At 43.3% G+C, this 15,326-nt stretch overlaps 1 protein-coding gene across 1 annotated transcript in view; it reads right to left on the bottom strand.

Annotated features, from left to right (window-relative positions):
• Positions 1–10,556, bottom strand: part of dnah3 (dynein axonemal heavy chain 3) — a 186,252-nt gene extending 175,696 nt beyond the window's left edge. The window contains exons 1-2 of the mRNA XM_078239899.1: positions 10,447–10,556; positions 1,904–2,182 (exon numbers count right to left, since the gene is read on the bottom strand). Of these exons, the coding sequence (XP_078096025.1) occupies positions 1,904–2,182; positions 10,447–10,556 (389 nt within the window). The remainder of the gene's footprint in view (positions 1–1,903; positions 2,183–10,446) is intronic.
• Positions 10,557–15,326: the final 4,770 nt, after the last annotated feature.

The raw sequence follows: 15,326 nt of genomic DNA, 5'->3' as shown, positions 1-15,326 counted from the left end.
CTTTGAGCCAGAAATTCTGGGTTCTGACTCCCACTCACGACCTGATGGCCACAGGAAGCGTGTGTACAGCATGGCCAAACAGATTGATTATCAACCTGCACATCCTCCCACCATGCCCAGGGCAGTCAGGAAGAGCAGGGGGGTTTTCTGCTCAGCGAGAACCCCACGTGTGCACACTAACCTCCCCAAGTTTAAGGTTAAGCTTATTTAATAGTATCACAAGTAGGCTTACATTAACACTGCAATGAAGTTACTGTGAAAATCCCCTAGTCGCCACACTCCGGCGCCTGTTCGGGTACACTGAGGGAGAATTTAGCATGGCCAAATCCACCTAACCAGCGCATCTTTGGACTGTGGGAGGAAATCGGAGCACCCGGAGGAAACCCACAGACACGGGGAGAACATGCAGACTTCACACAGACAGTGACCCAAGCCTGGAATCGAACCCAGGTCCCTGGCGCTGTGGTACCCTGGTCAATATTTATCCCACAATCATCATAAAATAAACAGTCTCTCTGCCTATTATCACCTTTCAGCTTGTGGGAGCTTGCAGTGTGCAGATTGGCTACTGTGTTACCTATGCTACAACACTGCCTACCCTTCATTAACTGTGAAGCGCTCTGGATGGACTGTGGTAATGAAAGGTGTTATGTAAATGCAAGTCTTTCTTTTTTTCCAAAGGGTAAGGCTATGCTGTCTCAAAGTTGTATTATTGATAGTGGAACTAAGTGTGAGGGCAACATATACAAATCGAAGAACCTGTTTGAGGTTTTAGTTTGTCAAAGCTGGTATTTTCTCTTTCACTCAAAGAGTGACACTCTACATGCAACTTTCAGGAAATTTCTGGCATTAATAGCTAACATATAAGGTATCCCTCTGGCAATGATGTCAACACCTTCCTTAGCTATTGTGGTACTTTCATCTATTTGTTGTCGATGGTGACTTATTTGATTGATGAACTATCACTGTGGGTCAACCCACAGCACGTGGACTGCAGCGATTCAAGAAGGCAGCTCACCACCACCTTCTCAAGGGCAACTAGGGATGGGCAATAAATGCTGGCCAGCCAGCGATGCACGTGTCCCACAAATGAATTTTAAAAACTTATTCTGATGGGATTTACTTTAAGCTTCTTATTCATAGAATCTCTACAGTGCAGAAGAAGGCCATTTGGCCCATCGAGTCTGCACTGACCACAATCCCACCCAGGCCCTATTCACATAACGCCTCATATTTAAAGTTAATTTATTTGTCATTAGTAAGGCTTACATTAACACTGCAATGAAGTTACTGTGAAATTCCCCTGGTCGCCACACTCCAGCACCTGTTCAGGTCAATGCACCTAACCAGCACATCTTTCAGCCTGTGGGAGGAAACCAGAGCACCTGGAGGAAACCCACGCAAATACGGGGAGAATGTGCAAACTCCACAGGGGCAGTGACCCGAGGCCAGAATTGAACCCGGGCGCTGGGAGGCAGCTGTGTTAACCACTGTTCCACCATGCTGCCCACATTCAAGAAAGGATAAATGGCCTTGCATTCTTTGTCCTTCCAGTTTTCGTTCAATGTCATTGAATATTTTTTTTGCTTTTCCCTGACATAGCACACAAATGTGACGAGGGCTGCTTGAAAAGAAGCAGTTTCTGTACATGGTATGTGAAGGCAAAAAAATTGAAGAAACCTATAAATAAACAAGTCCCAAAACTGGAGCGTTCCGTATATTGTCCCTTCAAAACAAAAGTGTTCAACGTATATTTTCATCATTAAATATGATGACGCAATTATGACGCAAGCTCGCATAAAAACATCCCATTGACCTTTTAAGCCACTCTGCCAATGATGAATCATGATTTGTATTTCTCAGGGATAAAGAAAATGTATCTACTGACATGGCATTTTGGTACTATTTCTCCGTTTGTGAAAAGATACGATAATATTTCGTTGCGCAGGACGGCATTGTTGTAGCTGTCTTGTCAGCTCGGAACGCATTCTTCAAATTTTTAATTTTCAGGTTGCTTGCTGTCGGTGTGTAGTTATTGCCGATTGATTCACTTGGACTTCGATAGTAGCGTTGCTCTTTGAATGGAATTGCCAAAGGCCATGATATATCCTGCATTATAGGAGGATGACGGCTGTGACGCAATACAGTCTTGAAAAGAAAAAAAGGTTGTAGATTACAGAACCTTCAATAAAACCGCATGCCATTAACATTTTCAAATGCATCCCACATAAACAAATGTTATGAGCCACACACTGGTCGCTCTGTTTTGCTGTACAAGATTTTATGCAAATATGAAAATCTATTCAGAAAAACATTACTGTCACCCAATTCTTGTTAAGTATGACAACCGGTGATTACATAAACATCCATCTAAAGGTCTTCAAAGTTTACTTATTTATTAACACTGCAATGAAGTTACTGTGAAATTCCCCTAGTCGCCTCAGTCTGGCACCTGTTCGGGTCAATGCATCTAACCAGCACGTCTTTTAGACTGTGGGAGGAAACTGGAGCACCCGGAGGAAACCCGTGCAGACATGGGGAGAACATGTAAACTCCACACAGACCCAAGCCGGGAATCGAACCCAGGCTCCTGCCGCTGTGAGGCAGCAGTGCTAACCACTGTGCCAGCGTGCCACCCATGTCTTCCGGGTTACCAGTAGAATATTAAGAGAGTGTGCTAAGAGTTACACTAACATCTAATTTAAGATTATCAGTTGAGTTTGCAATGTGGCTCACTTACATTTGCTAGAAGCTACGTGTATTTATAAGCAGGGACCTGTGCTCTGCAGGCAAAAGGAACATGTCCCGGGTTGGGGCCTTTTTTGAATTAAACAAAAGTGTGGAGACAAGAGTTCCCTGCTAGTTCTCCATGGCAGTGTTTCAACCAATCAGAGTCAACTTGACAATCATTCAGCACCCTTTTCTTATGCAGTATAAATTGTTGCTCCTTTTGAAATTTGGCATTCTTGCATCTGTCCTGATGAGTGCACAATGAAAAGCTTTAACAGCATCACTTTTCTCAGTAATTCTCAAGTTTTGTACTGCCGAGCAACTAAAGATCATTGTAGCAGTAATGGATTTGTTTTTCATCTATGGGATGTGAACGTCGCTGGTTAGGCCCAGCATTTATTACCCATCCCCAGTTACTCTTCAGAAGGTGAGCTGCCTTCTTGAACCACTGCAGTCCCCAATATTAAACCCAGTCCTAATGGATCGTGGAAAGGGAGTGGTCATGACCGCAGCAGCAATTTGAGGTCAATCAATTATGTACCTCAACTCTAAGTCAAGATATGACTCCAAATAATCTGCTCAATTTAAGTTTCAAATTGTCAGTCATGATTATGCATGGTTTGGTGTTGGCTGTAGACAGCAGCAAGCCACTGGAGCATGTCTTTGTGGCTACGCTGCGCCTCATTGGCCAAATCCTGACATCAAACATCCTCCCACAATCATTTGACCGTAGTTCCTGATGGATAGTTTCAAAACAACATTAATGGCTGCCTCTGTTCTCACAGTCTAAATGGTTTATGGAGAAGCCGGTCAGATGGACGAACTGCAAGGTCACCTTGTGTTGCTGGCAACTTTCCATGGGGAACATGATAGGAACCAACTGACCCGGCTCTCTGTATAACCCTTCATAAACTGGTTCAAAGTTGCTGTTGTGTGAACTGACTTCAGTGACTGGCTGTGAATCATACAGTAAATAAACCTTTTGGCAATTTAGCCTTCTGAAATGACAGAGAGACAGCATCGTGAAGGTTCTGAGCATACTCCCAAAATTATTTGCCCAAGGCGCGCCGGACTAAATTATTCTCATAATAGGGCAAAAAACCCCAAAACAGCAACCACTGCAAAGAAAAACAGCAGGTAAAATAAACCTAAAAAAACCCAAACTCCAGTATTCAAAATTTCCGCACAAATACTGCCAATCACTACTCCTTCTAACTACTGTATGTAATTCTTGGTGAAACATACAAGACATGCTGGAACCAGGTGATAATGTGTTTAATTCAGGACTGAAATATTTTCCAACGCTGCAAAGTCATAATAAACCAAGTATAAGAAACAATACTAAGGCCTATTTGTCTGTTGATGTCCTCTCATATTTCTTTACGATACCATGCGTGCCGTCGTAACAGTGATGTGTCAGATGGTTCGATCCTGATTCCTGGCTTTTAAAGAAAAACAGTGAAACGTAACGGACAGCAGTATCGTAAACACTTGAAACAGGAATTAAAAAGCACAACTAATGTCACAAATAAAATTCTGGCTGGTTCTCACATATCAGATGCTTCTATACAGTCAAGGTGTGGGTTGCAAGGTTTAATAAGTATTTATTTCCTCTGTGTGAGATGATAACCTGGCCAAACTACTTTCTTGGCTGTCTGTCGCTATGACTCTCAGCAGTAATGAACTTTGGCTGCGGCCATAGCAACTTGCATCTAATAAATGCAACTAAGCTGACTGCACCGTTGATATTCATAGACTCATAGAACCATACAGCACAGAAAGAGGCCCTTTGGCCCACCGTGCCTGTACCGGCCATCAAGCCCCTATCTATTCTAATTCCATTTTCCAGCACTTGGTTTTCCAGCCTTTTATGCCAAGGCATTTCAAGTGCTCATCTAAATGCTTCTTATATGTTGTGAGGGCTCCCACCTCTAGCACTCTTTCAGGCAGTGAGTTCCAGATTCCCACCACCCTCTGGGTGAAAAGAAATTCCTCAAACCCCCTATAAATCTCCTGCCCCGACCTTAAATCTATACAAAGGGGAAAAGTTTCTTCCGATCTACTCTATCTATGTCCCTCATAATTCTGTACACCTCAATTAGGTCTCCCCTCAGCCTTCTCTGCTCCAAGGAAAGCAACCTGAGCCTAGCCAGCCTCTCTTTGTAGCTGAAATGCCCCAGCCCAGGCAACATCCTGGTGAATCTCCTCTGCTCTCTTTCTAGCGCGATCACATTCTTCCTATAGTGTGAGACCAGAACTGCAAACAATACTCCAGCTATGGCCCAACGAGCATTTTATGCAGATCCATTATAAACTTCCCACTCTTATGTTCTATGCCTCAGCTAATAAAGGTAAATATCCCCTATGCCTTTTAACCATCTTATCTTCCTGTCCTTCTGCATTCAGGGACCTATGGACATGCACCCCAAGGTCCCTCTGATCAAAGTAAAGTTTATTTATTAGTCACAAGTAGGCTTACATTAACACCGCAATGAATTTATTGTGAAAATCCTCTAGTCGCCACACTCTGGTGCCTCTTTGGGTACGCTGAGAGAGAATTTAGCACGGCCAATGCACCTTAACCTGCACATCTTTGGAGTGTGGGAGGAAACCGGAGCACCCGGAGGAAATCCACGCAGACACAGGGAGAACATGCAGACTCCACACAGACAGTGACCCAAGCCGGGAATTGAACCTGAGTCCCTGGAGCTGTAAGGCAGCAGTGCTAACCACTGTGCCACCGTGCCACCCTGCTGCTCTGCCTCTGTACTTCCTGTGTATTCCTTTGGCTGGTTAGTCCCCCCAAAAATCATAACCTCACACTTTTCAAGGTTAATTTCCATTTGCCGCTGAACTAAAAACAAAGCACATCGGTGCTACACAATGGACACTGGATACTAGTAAATTCCATAGGAGCCACTCAGTTCACTGAAAATCCTTCATGCCAAACCGAAAGCTTTGATCGTTCCTATTTTCTTTTGTTCAAACGTTCCTGAGTTCATTTGATAACATGATTGTTTTGCGTTCTGAAAAGACTAAACATTGACTGATACAAAAAACTTCAAACAAAAGAGCAAAATAAACCACCATTGTGCCACATTCCTGAAGAAACTAATAGGTTAGTGACTGCTTTGAAAAGTGCCACATTCTTTTTGTGAGTTTCGCTGAGGCTTACATTGGAATTTACGAAAATACCAAGTAAGTGATTTGTGTCTGAATGCACTAAGGTCTCCAATGAGCCTGAATCAGCAGCACTGGAGGATTGAACATTATCATAGAAATCATAGAAACCCTACAGTGCAGAAGGAGGCCATTCGGCCCATCGAGTCTGCACCGACCACAATCCCACCCAGGCCCTACCCCCACATATTTACCCGCTAATCCCTCTAACCTACGCATCTCAGGGGCAATTTTAACCTGGCCAATCAACCTAACCCGCACATCTTTGGACTGTGGGAGGAAACCGGAGCACCCGGAGGAAACCCACGCAGACACGGGGAGAATGTGCAAACTCCACACAGACAGTGACCCGAGCCGGGAATCGAACCCGGGACCCTGGAGCTGTGAAGCAGCAGTGCTAACCACTGTGCTACCGTGCCGCCCGGTAGGGGTGTGATCTTACCGGCTGTTCACGCCCCGCTGCTGCCGCAAGTGAGGACGGAAAATTTGGTGTTCAGCCAAATCTCCGTTCACTGCAGCAGGACCAGAACATCCCACTGGTGTGAGTGGCCGTAAAATTCCCCCCTAAACCTCAAAACAAAGTAAGATAGCTTGATGGTACATAGGATGGGTGCATAAACACAGCGACATTGGGGGATTAGAATGTATTGACAGGAAACAGGGATAGTTTTAAGTGATCTATATTTTTATTGTTGAATATTAGAAATAGGGTATAGATATATGTGAGTTTAATTTAGCATTTTTGTGTAAAAAAGGGTACAACTTTCGTTATATTCACATTAAACAAAGGTGTTTGCGTGTATGGGGTTTTTTTTAAGAGTCATAGAAATAGAAATCACTACAGTGCAGAAGGAGGCCATTCGGCCCATCAAGTCTGCACCATCAACAATCCCACCCAGGTCCTATCCCCACAACCCCACACATTTACCCGCTAATCCCTCCAGCCTACACATCCCGGGACACTAAGGGACAATTTAGCATGGCCAATCAACCTAACCTGCACATCTTTGGACTGTGGGAGGAAACCAGTGCACCTGGAGGAAACCCACACAGACATGAGGAGAATGTGCAAACTCCACACAGACAGTGACCCAAGCCGGGAGTTGAATGCACGTCCCTGGAGCTGTGAGGCAGCAGTGCTAACCACTGTGCCACTGTGCCGCTGCTTTGTTTCAGTTCAAACTGTGTTGCTATTCTGCTGAAAGTTTAAGATGGGAAATGTAAACATAAGCTTGTGAAAGAACGAGAGATGATGCTTAGCAACCAGGAGTCACTTTCAGGGAAAAGACCTTTTTGAGTTTAGTATTAACTGAAAACTAGAGTAGAAGGAGCATAGCAGTGAGAGAGGGAAATCTCTCACAGCTTTGCCAGAAGAAAAGCTATATAATGGAGTAAGAAGCAGGAAAGCAAGTGCCAGAAATCTAAACAGCAGCTGGTTAAGGAAACTAGAGAAATGAAGAGAAATTTCCAGGAAGTCTGAAGTTAAAGCAAGGGGAAACTGGAATTGGAAGTGTTCACTGAAGTTTCAGACTGAGCTGAGAAGAAATTGGCCAGCAAGAAGCCAAAGATATCTAAAATGATCCAAGGGTTTGTGATATTTTACTACAGCCTGTAAAGCGATAGTTAAAGCAATTGTGAAGTAATTAGTGACTGGATTTCTGTGGGTTTGTGAAAAAACTTAAAAGCATTCAAGACAACAGGAATACTGAAATGAAAGTTGGAAAACCTGGAGGTGGATGCTTGTTAAAACAGTGGAGTGGAAGCTTTGTTTGAAAGGATAGTTGGAAAACCTGGAGGTGGATTCTTGATGGAAACAGCTGAGAGAAAGCATCGTTTGAAAGAAGATTTTAAAGCATATCTTTTTTGAAAGGGGAGCTTAGAAATGCTATGAGGGGGAATTGGAAGATAAATCTACTGGAGATCAAGTGGGTGGCATCTGCCACTTGGTTTCAGAGTGGGGTGTTGTCTGACCACAGTTAACCTGTTGAATTACAGGGATTATGGCCAGAATATGGCCCTGGAATCGGGGCGGGTGAGGCTCGCAGAACGACATTTTCCATTGGCCTCGGGTGGGATCTTGCAAGCCTCAGGTGGGCGAGGCGGTAAAGTTCCGGTCTGTGTGTTCACTGAAAACATTATTGTATGAGGTATATTCTGTAACCCTTAAGATCTTTGTACATTTGTGAAGATGCAGGGGAATTAAGGAGCATTGTATTATAGTCAAACTTTTTATGTTTGATAAACGTTATTTTTTGTTAAAGCTAAATGGTAGCCCCGCGACTCTGTTCATCCATGTTTTCAAAAGAAGGGTAAAAGTTACGGTCTTTTGAGCCAGGGTTCCATTCTGGGATCTTTCCATCCAGTAATAACATCAACTGGGATCGTAACAGTATATTTGCGTTGAAGATTGTAAACATGGATCACCAGAGGAGATGTTAAGAATGGAAGTAAAGATTATGAAAGACAAGTTGATTTCTCCAAGGTCAGAAACTGAAAGTACATGTGGTCACAATGGTGTCATATAAAATGCAAAGAAAAATATGTCAAATGAAGTTATTCCTCTCATCTACTAGTTCATAGCAGAGTCTAAAGGTAGGTGATGGTGTAGTGGTGTTGTCAGTGGACTAGTAACCCAGAGTAATGCTCTGGGGACCTGGGTTCGAATCCAGCCACGGCAGATGGTGACATTTGAATTCAACAAAAAAAAATCTGGAACTAAAAGTCAAATGATGACCATGAAACAATTGTTGTAAAAACTCATCTGGTTCACTAATGTCCTTTAGGGAAGGAAATCTGCCACCCTTACCTGGCCTGGCCTACATGTGACTCCACAGCAATGTGGTTGACTCTTAACTGCATTCTGAAATGGCTTTGAAAGCTATTCAGTTCAAAGGCAATTTGGATTAGGCAATAAATGCTGGCCAAGGCGGAGACATCCACATTCCATGAATAAAGAAAAAATAATAATACAACTTTTCATCAAAAGATTTTGTGTTCCTCTGTTCTAACGACACAAAGCACTGGAAGTCTAGACAAATCCTCTTTTTGTAAGCCATACATATCTGAAGTCCAGAAATCCAGCAATCGGAAGATATTCATATCCTTAAGCACAATAAAGGTATTTGAAATGGTGGTGGATTTCAATTGCATGAATGCCTTTTGTTTCCAAGTACTTTCTACCAAATGTAATAGATTTCCTTTCCTAAGATCAGGCTAACCTGTCCAACAAATATATTTTGTCAATGTTTTTGTTGACAACGAGGGTTATGGGGCACGTCAGCCCCAAAGCAGGCAGTGCAGTGGACAGCCTGGCCAATCTTAATGGTCAACACCTGCCCGAAGCCAGCCCTATCCAATTCTTGGCCAGTCGGCAGAAAGAGGAACTTGGTTGCACAAAGTCACAGTTGTGGGAACTGTCCCTGAGTTGGTTGGGTGGGATCAGGAGAAGGGGGCGGAGCTGAATAAGGGAGGTCAATGACTCCCAAATCACCTCCTAACTTCTGCTGCTCCTCAACTATTACTCTGTTCCCAAACCAGTTGAAGTGACAGGCTAGATACTAATTATAGAATCATAGAATCCCTGCAGTACAGAAGGAGGCCAGTCAGCCCATCGAGTCTGTACCGACCACAATCCCACCCGGCCCTATTCCCGCAATCCCACACATTTACCCTGCTAATCCCCCTGACACTATGGGCAATTTAGCTTGGCCAATCAACCTAACCTGCACATCTTTGGACTGTGGGAGGAAACCGGAGCACCCGGAGGAAACCCATGCAGGCACGGGGAGAATGTGCAAACTCCACACCAACAGTGACCGAGGCTGCAATTGAACCTGGGACCCCGGTGCTGTGAAGCACTGTGCCACTGTGCCAGCCCTAACGCTGATCGTAATAATAGGTTTATTTACAAAATGCATCATTACCTATGTCTGTTTCCTACCTACTACTTCAGGGTTCCAGCAGTCTTTCTTTATAAGTGCTCTAAGTATTCAGTTAAACAATCCCCTTCATCTCTGTCTTTTGGATAAGTTCATGGAAGTTAGTAAGATAGAGGGTTATAGGTAAGCCTAGTAGGTAGGGACATGTTCGGCACAACTTGTGGGCTGAAGGGCCTGTTTGTGCTGTAGCTTTTCTATGTTCTATCTCTTAGCAATATAATTAAAAGTTAAAGTTTATTTATTAGTCACAAGTAATGCTTACATTAACACTGCAATGAAGTTCCTGTGAAATTCCCCTAGTCACCACACTCCGGCACCTGTTCGGGTCAATGCACCTAACCAGCACATCTTTCAGATTGGAGAGGAAACTGGAGCACCCGGAGGAAACCCACGCAGACACGGGGAGAATGCGCAGACTCCACACAGACAGTGACCCAAGCCAGGAATCAAACCAACGTCCCTGGCGCTGTGAGGCAGTAGTGCTAACCGTTGTGCCACCGTGACACCATTAACAACAAAGAACCTAAAATAGCAGCCAGAAAGATACACCACTCCTTCATACATGTTGCAAGTCCTGCTTAACAGCAGCACAACTTACCAGCTTGCCAATAAGCCATTCTTTGGGTTTCTCTCATGGCCACTGGGCAGCTGGTGCTTTCTGCCCATCTTAGGTGGGTGGCTAACTTTGGCAGATAGGGAAGACGCCATGCCTCAAGCTGCGGCCAGCAACTGCAATTTCCATTTGTCCCACCCCCAGGCATCTTGGTAAGGGTTAAAATTGCTCCCATGTGTTTCAGAAGAAACAACTGTCAGCAACCGTTTAACCACGCACTATTATAAAAATGCTGCTAAATAAGGCACTGTTGTCAAGCTTAATCCATCATATTCAGGTACATTTTATAACATAGAAGGCTAAAAGAGATACCTTTGATCAACATGATTCCTCCGTTCTGTCAAGGGGATTGGAACACATGTCCTCATTTGATGCATCAGTTTATTTATGTTTAAGGCCAAAGTTCTTATTTCACCCCCAAAACATGCAAAAACATGTGTTACACATACAGGTTTAACATATATATGTTTGCTCTCGGTACTTTCTCTTCACTGACACGCCCATGAGTAATTTATATGGGATAAAAGCAAAATAATGTGGATGCTGGAATCTGAAACAAAAACAGAAAATGCTGGAAAATCTCAGCAGGTCTGACCGCATCTGTGGAGAGAGAATAGAGCTAATGTTTAGAGAATATTGACTCTATGCTCTCTCCACAGAGGCTGTCAGACCTGCTGAGATTTTCCAACATTTTCTGTTTTTGTTACTTAAATGGGAGTTGTCTCAAACTGCGAGTAGCACAAAGTAAGGTCGAGGAGTAGAACAATTAAATTCCCTTGTCAGCCCATGTACCTCTTCAATCTCTCCAAAGGCAGACGAGAGTAACACCAGTTGAGATGAGATTAACACCGATTGAGGCTGAACTGGGTTTGTTTAATTTTTCATTCCACAGCGAGGATAAACATACTGGATAATAGGTTCTGACTGAAGCTGCATAGTTCGATTGGCATACTGTACATTCACATAATAACACAAGGAACACTTGGTGCTATCAAAGTTCGGTGGGTCATCTTACTTAGCTTAAAGAGAATAACATTTCTCTGCATTTCTGTTGTAAAACACAATGATTAAACACCTCTCCTTTCACAGACTCCTGCAGAGTCTGTCTAACTGTTTCTGCGACTCTGTTCCCAGAACCCGACAGACTTCCTTTCTGGTCTTTTCGCTCCAACTTTTGAAAGTCTTTCCCACAGACTAATACAAAGGTGCACGGAGTCTTTCTGAAAATCAGGAAAAACCATTGAATCATGCAGATAGTCCAGGCTGTGAAAGGAATAACCTCCTGTTTAGTATATTGACTGCCTTCTGTCTGGTTGCCCCTTCTTTGAAACTTGTGAGAGTACCCCTCAGCTTTTGATTAAAAGTAAATTTTCCAAAATCCCTTCGCTGGAAAAATAACCTGAAAACTCAGAAACACAGTGGGGTGAAGAGTGGATTGTGAGTGGGGGTTGGATCATGAATAAAGCTGCCTGAAAACATTGCTAAAGCACCAGTGGATCAGAGTCAGAACCAGCATTCTGATGTGGTTTTCATCAATTCATTTTTAGATAGTAACTTTAAATAATTAAGTATAAAGCACTGTACCCCATAATATCCTTGCAAGTTATTTCTAGAAATTGACTGATCTTCACTTATGATAATAAAATGACATGTCTGATAGCTAAATCATAATCTCACTACAAAAATTATTTTACCTTATACAACTCTGAAGTTTCGCTACAGTGGTCGGGAGGCAGAGGTGGTAACCCAGGCAACCCTCTCGTATAACTACTGTGAAGTATAGGAAGTTCCTGTGACTAAAGTCAATAACAGAGGATTATTTGCTTCTCAACAATTCAGTACATGAATCTTCACTAATAAATCTACTCTAGTAAAACTCAACTTAAGAATGAATAAGACAGAATTGTTGATACAATGGCTGATCTTTGGTTCTAAATTGATAACTTTCAGTGACAAAAGATGAGGAGCTATTACATGAGGCATTTTATGAGTCTTGACCTCTGAACATACAATTTATTGGTTTTCCATTAGCTTGTGACAAACCAGTCAGTCAGTTTGATAACATATGGGTATCCATGGGTAGGATCTTACAACCCCTCCCACAAGTGGGATCTTACAACCCTTCCCACTTATGGGACCCCACTGGTGGGATCCTCCGTTCATGCCAAAGTCAAGGGACTTCTGAATGACTCGCCCTCTTGCAGCCCTGACCCCACCACGAAGGGAGCGTACAATTCCATGCCGGGGTCTTTTTGCAAATTATACTTCAGAGAAACTTGAATTGGCAGAAAATCAATAGGGAATGACTCCCTGCCAAAAGTCCAGTGAACTAAACAATTGCACATATATATCTGTCTTCTTTTGTCGATTTTCCCCTTAAAAACAGCATCTGTGTTCTTCAGTGAGATGGCTCCAGGGTTCATCCCTCTACCCTCGGGCCTGAACATATACAATTGGCGATCCATCCAGTGCAGACCCCTCTAACTGATTCTCTAAACTATATGGATTGACAATTTCTGAACAGGTGCCTGAAAGTTTAAGGTTGAGTGATCATGGGGGCTCAGGATAGCTCTTCTCCTCTTCCACTGTTACCTATTATAGACCTGAGCAGAGAGGTGACGGACATGATTCGCAGTTAGTGGCAAAGCGTGGTAGTGGCAGATGAGTGGGAGTTCATTCAGAGTGTATGAGGGAGACATTTCTGTAAGAAAAGAAAAACAAGAGGACGAGATGAGAAAACACCAAGAAGTGTATCCTCCAGCCTTTATTCTTTTGAGTAGTGAGGATTTGCTTGAATTGTATAGAAGCTTGGTCAGACCGCACCTGGAGTACTATGTGCAGGTTTGGTTCCCTTACCTCAGAAAAGGTATTATTGCCATAGAGGGAGTGTAACGAAGATTCATCAGACTTGTTCTGGGGAAGGGGGGACTGTCTTGTGAAGCGAGATTGGGCAAACTGGGCCTGTATTCTCTGGAGTTTCGAAGAATGAGAGTTGATCTCATTGAAATCTACAAAATACTTAAAGGAATAGACAGGGTAGATGCAGATAAGATGTTTCCCTTGGCTTGGAAATCTAGAATCAAGGGGCACAATTTCAAACTCAGGAGGATGTCACTTGGGGCTGAGATGAAGAGAATTGTTTTTACAGGGGATTCCGAATCTTTAGAATTCTCTACCCTGAGGGCTGTGGATGCTCAGTCATTGAGTTGTTTAAGGTAGAGATTGATAGATTTCTGATTAACAATCACATAAAAGGTTATGGGGAGAGTGGGTGTAAAAGGCAGTGAAGGTGAATGGGTCATGGTTCCCTGATATGTGTGTGAGCCTTCTTTGGAAGAAGGAAGTGTGCCAGTGGTTGGGTGCTTGGTGAAATTCGTGAGCATATGTGTGTCAATAGTGTGTGAAAGATGGCAGAATTATAATGACAGTAGCAGGCACACCTGGAATACTGTGAACAGTTTTGGTCCCCTTATCTAAGGAAAGATATACTGGCGTTGGAGGCAGTCCAGAGAACGTTCACTAGGTTGATCCCGGGTATAGATGGAGTTTCTTATGAGAGGAGGTTGAGTAGGTTGGGCCTGTATTTGTTGGAGTTGAGAAGAATGAGAGTAAACTTTATTGAGACATATAGGATTCTCAGGGAGCTTGACTGGGGAGATGCTGAGAGGTTGTTTCCCCTTGTGGGAGAGTATAGGACCAGAGGACATAATCTCATAGTAAGAGGTCACTCATTTCAGACAGAGATGAGGAGGAATTTTTTCTCTCCGCGGGTAGTGAATCTGTGGAGTTCTTTACTGCAGAGGGCTGTGGAGGCTGGGTCATTAAGTATGTTCAAGGCTGAGATAGACAGATTTTTAACCAGCAAAGAAATCAACGGTTACAGGAATAAGGTGGGAAAATGGAGTTGAGAATTATCATATCAGATCAGTCAAGATCTCATTGAATGGCAAAGCAGACATGAAGGGTCAAATGGCCAATTGCTGCTGCTACGTCTTATGGTCTTATAATGTAGCTGTAGCAGCAGTAGGAGGTTCAATGAAGTGTGCTGCTGAGGTTACAGGAAAGTGATAGGAAACAACTGAGATCAGACTTGTTGGGCCACAGGAAGTGGAGGGCAAGGGGTAAAAGAAGGGAGTTGGATCCTTAACTTTGCAACCCTACTCAGGTCATAAAATTTCCTTCAACTTTGCAGCCAGATCCTAGGTATAATACCCCTCACACTGACCTCTGTCCATTAATGCTTAGCAAATTGCCTTGATATTCCTCTGCCTCCCCGTTGGAAAAAGCACTTCCCAGTTACCTCCTGAATCCCACAACAGCATCTGAGATTCAGAGAACTTTGCTGCCCCTTGCTTCATTTGAGACTGAATCACAAGTAAAAGCACAAAACACAGGCTGCCTTTAAATAGCATCGTAGACACACAATATCCCATGTTGACAGTAAGTGAGTTGATTATAAAGCAGCACAGGATAGCTTACCAAATTTAAACCAACAAGGTACGCACACCCATTATACACGTCCTCCTCGCTAATGGAATATCAGTTGCTACACTTGTTTTCTCCCCATTATGTTGAGCACATTCAAGCTTTGGCAAGTAAATCAAGAGCAAATCAACCTCAAGTCCACTTCTAGTCTGGGAAGCCAATTTATATACAGACACCTCTGAAACAAGAGCTGCATTTGTTGCATTTCAAGGGATTCAAAGCCTGACGCATTTCAACATCATTATGTGTGCCTGATAATGTCACGATGCATCAAATCCATTCACAAGCATAAGAAAACTTAAAGCTTCCAGATTCATTTCAGCGATAATGCAGAAATAATAGCCTAGGAACCAGAATATTGCAGCTTCTAAAAAGAATCA

The sequence above is a fragment of the Mustelus asterias genome, chromosome 23 (assembly GCF_964213995.1).
Source record: "Mustelus asterias chromosome 23, sMusAst1.hap1.1, whole genome shotgun sequence".
In the NCBI taxonomy this organism is placed as follows: Eukaryota; Metazoa; Chordata; class Chondrichthyes; order Carcharhiniformes; family Triakidae; genus Mustelus; species Mustelus asterias.
The sequence above is the reverse complement of the archived record's forward strand: the minus strand, read 5'-3'. Positions and strand labels throughout refer to the sequence as shown.